This window comes from Coregonus clupeaformis, chromosome 12 (genome assembly GCF_020615455.1).
Source record: "Coregonus clupeaformis isolate EN_2021a chromosome 12, ASM2061545v1, whole genome shotgun sequence".
Classification (NCBI taxonomy): Eukaryota; Metazoa; Chordata; class Actinopteri; order Salmoniformes; family Salmonidae; genus Coregonus; species Coregonus clupeaformis.
Window position 1 is genome coordinate 40857370 of NC_059203.1, and position 11996 is coordinate 40869365.

Below are 11996 nucleotides of genomic sequence, written 5' to 3' on the forward strand. Positions count from 1 at the left end.
TGAGGACACATTTCTCCCCATAGAGTAGACTGACTCAGAGAGTAATGTCTCAGTACCCGCAAATAGACCCCTCACATAATTCCCTCACTACACTGACTTTTCAAGCATTCAAAATGACTCATAGACTTATCATTGAAACACAAGCCTGGCTCTCAAACACTTTTTGACTCCTGTCCTTACTCGCTTGCCATTATTAAATCTCTAAACCTTTAGGTAATCCATTCAGAAAAGTATTTTTGACCTCAGGGTTAATGTGATGGAAGAGGAACTCTGCAGGGTAGCCTAGAGGTTAGAGAGTAACCGAAGGGTCACTGGTTCGAATACCTGAGCTGACAATGAGTGATAAATCTGCCAATGTGCAATTGAGCAAGGCACTTAACCCTCATTTGCTCCAGGGGTGCCATACTATGACTAAAACAACACATTTTACTGAGTGGTGTGGCTTCCCAGAGTGATTTCTGTTCCTTGAAATCACTCCTAGCAGAATGTTGTGGGGATAGGACTATGTGTTGTCTCGTTCACTCAGCTGTTCGCTGTATCCACATCGTAAACGAAGGAAGACCCGTTCCAGCTGCACAATCACTCACGTCAGACCTAATAATACACCCTGACAACGGACACAGAGCGAGAGAGGGATGGAAACAGAGGAGAGTGGGGGTCCACTGACTCACTCCCAGGGTCAATAAGCGAGAATAGCCCCCTGAGGATCTGGGGACATAAATACAATGGACTGGACAGAGCGGAGCAGTCCAAACACACACACACACACACACAGCTCCACTGACCAGAACTCTGGGATTAAGACACACAACCCACACACCATGTCTCAGGTAAGCAAACTTCCATGTATCCTACTGTGCTGACCTACTGTATCATCTATATGTCGCAGTTTTTGATGACAGCTACATTTACATATATTATTTCCTATGTTAAGGATTCCACAATGTTTACTTTAGAATAGAAATATTGTGAGACAAATCAGAGGGAGAGTTGGAGGATAAGGGGAAATCCAGAAAGGTGTGAGATTTTGCCCTGTCTTTAACCTCCATTCTCTCTCCTGCCCTCCATAGCCCGGTGAGGTAAAGAAGAAGAAGCGTCCTGTGATGAAGGAGGAAGACCTGAAAGGAGCCCGCAGCAAACTGGGGCTAAAGGGCGAGCCCAAGAGTAAGACTTATGAGGTCATGGTAGAGTGTGGTGAGTAGGAGCTTTACCACTCCACAGTGTGTAATCGGCGCAGCGTTTTACACACTGGCACTACTGTAGGTTTCCATTCTGGCTCTACAGACTCAGTATCTATAGTACTGTCGCTTGCCTAACATAATTTTTTCCACTTGTGTGAGCCTGTCAAATACAAGTAATGAATCACTTTCATATGAAAGGCAACTGACCTGCATTCACCCTTTTGATATTGATCAGTTGTAGACACGAGTGTAGGGAACATATCAGGGAGAATAAAGTGAGACGTGAGCTTGGTTATACTTTTTAGAATGTTATCTCTGAACTCTGGCATGTATTCGGCCAGAGCCCAGCTCGGACTGAGTTGGTGACAAATAGTTTCCACTCCTTCTATGACTGAATCTTGTATAATCAGTCTGTAATACTGAGGGTATATACATTTAGTTGGTGGCAAGATTAGAGAACTAGGAAGGAGGATAAAATACAACACAATACAGCATTTCTTCTAAAGATTATAGACACATTTCAGTGTATTGGTTTGTCAGTATGTGTGTATATTGCATCATGTTTCTGTGGTAGTGCTTGGCACGCCCCACTATCTTTGCTGACAGCCTTGTCTCTGTCCATCCACAGAGCGTATGGGGGAAGGTGGCTCCCTCTGTTTTCAGTGGGGTGAAGTCTGGAGGAGAGACAGTACTGGAGAAGCCTAAAGCCCCAGGAGCCAGCATCTTTGGCAAGTAGAGCCATCCAGTGTGGAGGAGTGTTGGCTATCATCACTGCACTAGAGTCTAGAGGAGAGACAGGACAGACATGAATGGACAAACGGCACCGAAGAAGCCAAACCTTGCTGTTATTCAATGGACTGATACCTGTTGTTTTTTTCATTTTCAGCACGGAAATAGGCCCATGTCGTTTTGAGCTAGTTGTTCATAGTAGGGTTTGTTCATACTGTATGATGACTGTTTTTGATTGAGAATTTCAAATTGTATGTCAATTGTCATTTGTAAATGCTGAAATATTGGTTTTATGTTTTTATAAACAAATGAATGACCTCCCTACTTATTGGTTCTGTATCCTGTTGTTTGGAGCATTGAGTCACTTGTCATAGGGACATGGGTAGTGAGTGAAGTGTTTCATTTTTAATATATTTTTTATATTGCAATATCATCACAACATTACTACACTACAATGTTTTTACTACAAGATTAGCGTCTTAAACACATGGACAGGGTCATGTAAAAGTAGGGGTGTCAAACATATGTCCCACGGGCCGGATCCGGTCTGAATCTAGACAGGATTTAGTGAGCTAACTTTGGTCAGCTCTGCGTTCAACTCGGGATAACCGGTCCGGTGACATGAAAGTGGCTCACCTTTTAGCCAGGTACATTTCTGCAGGCTGACGTTTGTTGTCATGAATCTTGCTTTGGAGGCAGAACTGAACGATTTACGCTAGATGGGCCAGCTGCAAAGTCAAAACTGACAATCATAAAAATTCATGAAAACAAAAATTAAATGTTGTCTTAATTTAAGGTTTGCAGTGTGGTGAAGGTTAGGTTTAAAATCAGATTTTACGACTTTGTGGCTTTACGTTTGCCCACTGACAAAGAAATGATCAGTCTATAATTTTAATGGTAGGTTTATTTGAACAGTGAGAGACAGAATAACAACAAAAAAATCCAGGAAAAATGCATGTCAAAAATGTTATATTGATTTGTCTTTTATACAGGTAACGAGCTGAGACTAGGAGCACACTCTTAAAGGGAGTGCTCCTAATCTCAGCTTGTTACCTGTATAAAAGACACCTGTCCACAGAAGCAATCAATCAATCAGATTCCAAACTCTCCACCATGGCCAAGACCAAAGAGCTCTCCAAGGATGTCAGGGACAAGATTGTAGACCTACACAAGGCTGGAAATGGGCTACAAGACCATCGCCAAGCAGCTTGGTGAGAAGGTGACAACAGTTGGTGTTTATATTTGCAAATGGAAGAAACACAAAACAACTGTCAATCTCCCTCGGCCTGGGGCTCCATGCAAGATCTCACCTCGTGGAGTTGCAATGATCATGAGAACGGTGAGGAATCAGCCCAGAACTACACGGGAGGATCTTGTCAATGATCTCAAGGCAGCTGGGACCATAGTCACCAAGAAAACAATTGGTAACACACTACGCCGTGAAGGACTGAAATCCTGCAGCGCCCACAAGGTCCTCCTGCTCATGAAAGCACATATACATGCCTGTCTGAAGTTTGGCAATGAACATCTGAATGATTCAGAGGAGAACTGGGTGAAAGTGTTGTGGTCAGATGAGACCAAAATTGAGCTCTTTGGCATCAACTCAACTCGCCGTGTTTGGAGGAGGAATGCTGCCTATGACCCCAAGAACACCATCCCCACCGTCAAACATGGAGGTGCAAACATTATCCTTTGGGGGTGTTTTTCTGCTAAGGGGACAGGACAACTTCACCGCATCAAAGGGACGATGGACGGGGCCATGTACCGTCAAATCTTGGGTGAGAACCTCCTTCCCTCAGCCAAGGCATTAAAAATGGGTCGTGGATGGGTATTCCAGCATAACAATGACCCAAAACACACGGCCAAGGCAACAAAGGAGTGGCTCAAGAAGAGGCACATTAAGGTCCTGGAGTGGCCTAGCCAGTCTCCAGACCTTAATCCCATAGAAAATCTGTGGAGGGAGCTGAAGGTTCGAGTTGCCAAACGTCAGCCTCAACCTTAATGACTTGGAGAAGATCTGCAAAGAGGAGTGGGACAAAATCCCTCCTGAGATCTGTGCAAACCTGGTGGCCAACTACAAGAAACGTCTGACCTCTGTGATTGCCAACAAGTACTAAGTCATGTTTTGCAGAGGGGTCAAATACTTATTTCCCTCATTAAAATGAAAATCAATTTATAACATTTTTGACATGTGTTTTTCTGGATTTTGTTGTTGTTATTCTGTCTCTCACTGTTCAAATAAACATACCATTACAATTATAGACTGATCATGTCTTTGTCAGTGGGCAAACGTACAAAATCAGCAGGGGATCAAATACTTTTTTCCCTCACTGTATATATATATATACAAACAAAAAAAGTATGTCTGCTCAATATAAAGGATCAAAACTGGCGGAGGAATAAAAATAGCATAAATAAGAAAGTATATCAGTTTCATTTGAGGACCAGGATGTTGACAGCTGTGCCATACAGATTGCAAAATAGTTGGGAAGAGATTTTTGATGTACCGATTCCATGGTACAGGGTGTAAGAGTTGATATATAAAACGACACAAGATTCAAGACTTTGTGCTTTTCAGCTAAAATTATTGTACAGAATTCTTGCCATCAACAACATTTTGAATATTTGGGGCATACAATAATCGAAGCTCTGCAGAGTTTGTTGTGAGGATACAGAATCAATAGACCATTTATTTTGGTATTGCCCTCAGGTAGCCTGTTTCTGGTCTCAGGTTCAGGAATTGAACATTGGCTTAAAATTGACCCTAGAAATAGTACATGTACATGTACATTTACATTTACGTCATTTAGCAGACGCTCTTATCCAGAGCGACTTACAAACTGGTGCATTCACTTTATAGCCAGTGGGATAACCACTTTACAATATGTTTTTTTCTTTTCTTTCTTTCTTTGGGGTGGGGTAAGGGGGGGTAGAAGGATTACTTTATCCTATCCCAGGTATTCCTTAAAGAGGTGGGGTTTCAAGTGTCTCCGGAAGGTGGTGAGTGACTCCACTGTCCTGGCGTCGTGAGGGAGCTTGTTCCACCATTGGGGTGCCAGAGCAGCGAACAGTTTTGACTGGGCTGAGCGGGAACTGTGCTTCCGCAGAGGTAGGGGGGCCAGCAGGCCAGAGGTGGATGAACGCAATGCCCTCGTTTGGGTGTAGGGACTGATCAGAGCCTGAAGGTACGGAGGTGCCATTCCCCTCACAGCTCTGTAGGCAAGCACCATGGTCTTGTAGCAGATGCGAGCTTCAACTGGAAGCCAGTGGAGTGTGCGGAGGAGCGGGGTGACGTGAGAGAACTTGGGAAGGTTGAACACCAGACGGGCTGCAGCATTCTGGATGAGTTGTAGGGGTTTAATGGCACAGGCAGGGAGCCCAGCCAACAGCGAGTTGCAGTAATCCAGACGGGAGATGACAAGTGCCTGGATTCGGACCTGTGCCGCTTCCTGTGTAAGGCAGGGTCGTACTCTCCGAATGTTGTAGAGCATGAACCTACAGGATCGGGTCACCGCCTTGATGTTAGCGGAGAACGACAGGGTGTTGTCCAGGGTCACGCCAAGGCTCTTTGCACTCTGGGAGGAGGACACAACGGAGTTGTCAACCGTGATGGCGAGATCATGGAATGGGCAGTCCTTCCCCGGGAGGAAGAGCAGCTCTGTCTTGCCGAGGTTCAGCTTGAGGTGGTGATCCGTCATCCACACTGATATGTCTGCCAGACATGCAGAGATGCGATTCGCCACCTGGCTATCAGAAGGGGGAAACGAGAAGATTAGTTGTGTGTCGTCTGCGTAGCAATGATAGGAGAGGCCATGTGAGGATATGACAGAGCCAAGTGACTTGGTGTATAGCGAGAATAGGAGAGGCCCTAGAACTGAGCCCTGGGGGACACCAGTGGTGAGAGCACGTGGTGCGGAGACAGATTCTCGCCACGCCACTTGGTAGGAGCGACCTGTCAGGTAGGACGCAATCCAAGAGTGAGCCGTGCCGGAGATGCCCAACTCGGAGAGGGTGGAGAGGAGGATCTGATGGTTCACAGTATCAAGGGCAGCAGACAGGTCTAGAAGGACAAGAGCAGAGGAGAGAGAGTTAGCTTTAGCAGTGCGGAGAGCCTCCGTGACACAGAGAAGAGCAGTCTCAGTTGAATGACCAGTCTTGAAACCTGACTGGTTTGGATCAAGAAGGTCATTCAGAGAGAGATAGCAAGAGAGTTGGCTAAAGACGGCACGCTCAAGAGTTTTGGAGAGAAAAGAAAGAAGGGATACTGGTCTGTAGTTGTTGACATCGGACGGATCGAGTGTAGGTTTTTTGAGAAGGGGTGCAACTCTCGCTCTCTTGAAGACGAAAGGGACATAGCCAGCGGTCAAGGATGAGTTGATGAGCGGGGTGAGGTAAGGGAGAAGGTCACCGGAGATGGTCTGGAGAAGAGAGGAGGAGATAGGGTCAAGCGGGCAGGTTGTTGGGCGGCCGGCCGTCACAAGTTGCAAGATTTCATCTGGAGAGAGAGGGGAGAAAGAAGTCAAAGCATAGGGTAGGGCAGTGTGAGCAGGACCAGCAGTGTCATTTGACTTAACAAACGAGGATCGGATGTCGTCAACCTTCTTTTCAAAATGGTTGACGAAGTCATCCACAGAGAGGGGGGAGGGGGAGGAGGCAAAGAGCTTCCTAGGGTTAGAGGCAGATGCTTGGAATTTAGAGTGGTAGAAAGTGGCTTTAGCAGCAGAAACAGAGGAAGAAAATGTAGAGAGGAGGGAGTGAAAAGATGCCAGGTCCGCAGGGAGTCTAGTTTTCCTCCATTTCCGCTCGGCTGCCCGGAGCCCTGTTCTGTGAGCTCGCAATGAGTCGTCAAGCCACGGAGCAGGAGGGGAGGACCGAGCCGGCCGGGAGGATAGGGGACATAGAGAGTCAAAGGATGCAGAAAGGGAGGAGAGGAGGATTGAGGAGGCAGAATCAGGAGATTGGAGGGAGAAGGATTGAGCAGAGGGAAGAGATGATAGGATGGAAGAGGAGAGAGTAGCGGGAGAGAGAGAGCGAAGGTTGCGACGGCGCATTACCATCTGAGTAGGGGCAGAGTGAGTAGTGTTGGAGGAGAGCGAGAGAGAAAATGATACAAAGTAGTGGTCGGAGACATGGAGGGGAGTTGCGGTGAGATTAGTAGAAGAACAGCATCTAGTAAAGATGAGGTCAAGCGTATTGCCTGCCTTGTGAGTAGGGGGGGACGGTGAGAGGGTGAGGTCAAAAGAAGAGAGGAGTGGAAAGAAGGAGGCAGAGAGAAATGAGTCAAATGTAGACGTAGGGAGGTTAAAGTCACCCAGAACTGTGAGGGGTGAGCCATCCTCAGGAAAGGAACTTATCAAGGCGTCAAGCTCATTGATGAACTCTCCAAGGGAACCTGGAGGGCGATAAATGACAAGGATGTTAAGCTTAAATGGGCTAGTGACTGTGACAGCATGGAATTCAAATGAGGAGATAGACAGATGGGTCAGGGGAAAAAGAGAGAATGTCCACTTGGGAGAGATGAGGATTCCTGTGCCACCACCCCGCTGACCAGATGCTCTCGGAGTATGCGAGAACACATGGTCAGACGAGGAGAGAGCAGTAGGAGTAGCAGTGTTTTCAGTGGTAGTCCATGTTTCCGTCAGCGCCAAGAAGTCGAGGGACTGGAGGGTAGCATAGTACTGTCTGGAGAGACCGGGTCAGTCAATTACAAATACTTTTACTAAGAGTATTAGTATATTAATCTTCAACTCGCAATCTGTGGATTCTATTAGATTAGATACAGTCAAATTGTATGTTAAACATCACAGCATAGTTGAAAGATATATGGTGCGTAGAAATCCGAAGAGGGTGGCCAGCAGAGATGGGTGGAATGGGCTGAGGGAAGCTGAGGGTTGGGATGTGGAATTGGAGACGTGGGAGTGGAGTTGCTGGGCGGGGGATAGAATGACGGTCAAAGATAAAAGTAAAAAATAAAGTACAAATAAAACAGAACAAAAAGTATGTTTGAATGACAGTGTTGTTACAGCTAATGCCTGTTAGCCTGAGGCTGATGCCGTGCAGGTGTTTGTACACATGCATATACACACACTCTCATTCAAATGCACACACACATAGACACATGTAAATAGTGCCATACATGCACTCAAACATATTAAGTTGGCCTTGCTGTTATGATTTTTGTTGTCCTTGATGTCTTTAGTTTTTTGCATTGTTGTTTTCTGTTTTCCTTTGTCTCTCTTTTTTCATTTTTTTCTCTTTTGTTCATTTTGTTGGTGCAATGGGGGACGGGGACGGGGGCTCGGGCTGGGGAATCAAATTATTTAATTTTTCGCGGGGGGGTTCTCGGATGGTTGAGGTGCAGATCTTGGGGAACTGTGGGGTTGATCTTGGAGGGCTGGTGGCCTGGAGGTTGGGAGCTTGGGCCGGTGGCTGATGGGTCGCTGGTTCGGGTCCCCGTTTTTGACCTTATGGGAGATCTGTCGACATGCCCTTGAGCGGGATGTTGACCCTGGTTGCTTCTGTGGGTCGCTCTGGATGGGAGTCTGTTAGATGGCTAATGTGATGTAGATGTTGACAGGCATGTTGTCGGCTTCACTGCAAGGAGATTATATGATTTAAATATTTTAAAAAAATTTAATCATAATATATACCAAAAACTATTTTGTCCAATCAACGTAAGCTAAATATGTTGCTGTCCATGGTTCTGATTTCTATGTGTGTGCGTGCATGTGTAGTGTGGTTCGTTCTGCGTTGTGTACTTTTATTTAGGACACGGCCACAACTGGAGGTCTGCTGGTTGGATTATTTTTATTTGCCCTGCACACGAAGAGACAACACACAATATGTTAGCCCTTGGTGCAGTCACGGCTCTCGGGCACCTGCGTGAGCACATGGAAACTCACTCAAACACTGTCCCAAGTACTCACAAGTTACAATAGGTACCCTAATTAGCGAGCTCGGTGAAACTTGTTAACATAAATCTTTATATTGTCGACATTGTAACAAAACCTATACCATTGTAACAGCACTTTGTGTAACACTACCACAGTTTTATATTGACAAATTACGGAGCCAAGGACAACATACCTTGCTAGTTGAAGGTCAGGCAAAAGAGAACAATAAGAGGGTACGTAAGTACAGATAACCCGCGATGGACCAAACCAAAATATACAAAAACTTTTACAATCAGGTGTATTTACAATATAGATATTTTTAAAAAATTGTACACCAAAAAATAACATTAGCTATGCAGCTGTAATTAGATAAAGAAAACACATTGAATTATTATTATTATTATTAAATTATTAACATCCCCTCTTGACCTGGCCTACTTGAACTGGTCCTTGTGTGCAACTTGGTGCATAATCTAGGGGAACAACATCACACTACTACACGTGCATGCGTTTCGTGCAAGTAGAAAAACATGTTCACTCACCCTACTTGTAGAGAAATGCCAATGCCATCCTCCTCTCTTTATAATAATAATAATATGCCATTTAGCAGACGCTTTTATCCAAAGCGACTTAGTCATGTGCGCATACATTTTTACGTATGGGTGGTCCCGGGGATCGAACCCACTACCCTGGCGTTACAAGCGCCATGCTCTACCAATTGAGCTACAGAGGACCTTCTTTCATGTTGACGAAACGGTCTATGACTGTCATACAGTACATGCTTTTATTTTTTGTTGTCCTAGGCTACCTGGCTAAAATGCTTGCTCGCTAGCCTAACTTCCATTAATGGGAAATGTTCGCTAGTTAACATTAGCCTTCTACATCTAGCTACATATTGAACTTCCATCCTCTCAGGCCAGGGGCACAACAATGTTTGAATTAATGGTTGGATCAGAATCGCTGTTTTTTGGGTGCGCCAGGACCATTCAAAGTTGAGCTCGCTCAGTTTATATTGGCTAATTTTTATACTTTTGTCAAGGGAGGCCAGATGCTCGCTGGCTTCCCTTGCCTTCAATGCTACGGGCGGGAACAATGTCATACTCTTTTGGACCAGACAGCATCAGATAGATGGCCTACACGTAGAGAGACAGAGGGGAACTGTTTCGCTCGCTCGGATGCTTTCTCCGGTGAGATACATTCAGCCTCTTGCGAATTGAAGGAAACACAGAGAGACAAAATATCAATTTCTTTAATTTTTTAATTTTTTGGGGGGTGGGGGTGAAGCCTGGCTTCCCTTGGCATCTGTGAATGCACGGCACTGAGTAGTGGGAAAAAGGGACTTGTGCATTGATAAGCACACTAAATAAACAATATGCGTAAGAAAGACAGCACTTCTAACAGGCCATTTCACACCATAGCCTGCTGAATTTGCATGTTAACTTTTCTTTCTTTTTGATTTCGGCAACAAAATAACATGTGGCACTGACTCGCCCATGGATTGATGTTTTAGCGTTGTCTCAATGAAGAGTTTGGTATTCGACTAGCCATGTGCGACATGCACACGCAGTTACAAGTGCGGCTGGTGCCCGATCAATATCTACCTTCATAACATGGATGAAGCCTGATCTGGAATGTGTAACTAACTAAAACTAGGTCAATTCAGAAAAGCCTGAGTACATCTAGCTAGATTCATAGTATACCCCTCTGGTCTGAATGAGGCTTCAGTATTGGGCACACAGAGCCCTCCTTGATATGGTGGTTCACATATCTGTCTCTCTCTACCCTCCAGGAGTCAGCAAATGTACTCATTTTGTTAGCATTTTGCAATCAACCCTCTGAGGGAACGTATAGCTACCTACTGTACATGTATGTACACACTTCTCTGGTAATGAGTGAGAACAGGAACACACATGCAGTACTGTATGAGTGTACCATGTGTAAGCCAAAGAGAAGGACAGAAATGGGTGGTGAATACAGCACACTCATGTTAGGACTTCGGTGTGGATTGATTTTAGTTTCACTAAATTGCTATGTTTGCTGGGAATAGTCCATTGGCATGCAACGGAATATGCATAGAGTGGAGAGGCTAACCCTAGTCTGGTCAAAGGCCACTCTACTGACCAGTTAGGATAGAGCCTTCTCAGAAACTTGGTTTGTCAACAGAACTAACAAACAATGGACAAGCAGAGGTTGATGGAGCCTGGTAGACGTGTGTTATATTGACCGATGGAATGAAGTCTATACTTGTTGAATACTTATTTACTTATTATCCTTACCAGATTCCAGGCAGTCAGGATAAAAAGCAACCTCAAATTGTTTTACTAGGTAGAGTGAGTAGGCTATGTGGACTGTTAGACTAACAAATATATGTAACCACACCCACACAAACATCCCTGGAGGCATATACAGTGGGGAGAACAAGTATTTGATACACTGCCGATGTCACAAGGCTGATGTGGATGCGGTGTTGGAGTCAGGCTCAGGACACAGAAGCTTAGTTGATCCGACTTTTAATAGTCACCGGAGCAAAATTCTAAATACATCAGGCGAATACGCAAAACAGTGCGTAAAGTGCGCACGGCACTAACAAATAGTAAACTCATACACAAAACCAACCCGACAGGAGAACAACGACACACAACTACAAACAAAAACCAGAGGAAACTTATAGGTGACATAATTAAGACGTGATGTGGAACAGGTGCACTAAACAGACAAAACAAAACAAACATAGATAACATCAAACGGTGGAAGCTAGTACTCCGGGGACGACGAACGCCGAAGCCTACCCGAACAAGGAGGAGGAGCAGCCTCGGCGGAATTCGTGGCAGCCGATTTTGCAGGTTTTCCTACTTACAAAGCATGTAGAGGTCTGTAATTTTTTATCATAGGTACACTTCAACTGTGAGAGACGGAATCTAAAACAAAAATCCAGAAAATCACATTGTATGATTTTTAAGTAAACCATTTGCATTTTATTGCATGACATAAGTATTTGATACATCAGAAAAGCAGAACTTAATATTTGGTACAGAAACCTTTGTTTGCAATTACAGAGATCATACGTTTCCTGTAGGTCTTGACCAGGTTTGCACACACTGCAGCAGGGATTTTGGCCCACTACTCCATACAGACCTTCTCCAGATCCTTCAGGTTTCGGGGCTGTCGCTGGGCAATAGACTTTCAGCTCCCT

At 45.0% G+C, this 11996-nt stretch overlaps 1 protein-coding gene across 1 annotated transcript; it reads left to right on the forward strand.

The window, feature by feature from the left end:
- The first annotated feature begins 558 nt into the window (after positions 1-558).
- Positions 559-2234, forward strand: LOC123492049 (musculoskeletal embryonic nuclear protein 1-like). Its single transcript, XM_045223857.1, has 3 exons — positions 559-830; positions 1071-1194; positions 1810-2234. Exons 1-3 carry the CDS (start codon positions 726-728, stop codon positions 1884-1886), a joined length of 306 nt encoding a protein of 101 aa, XP_045079792.1. The 5' UTR covers positions 559-725; the 3' UTR covers positions 1887-2234.
- Positions 2235-11996: the final 9762 nt, after the last annotated feature.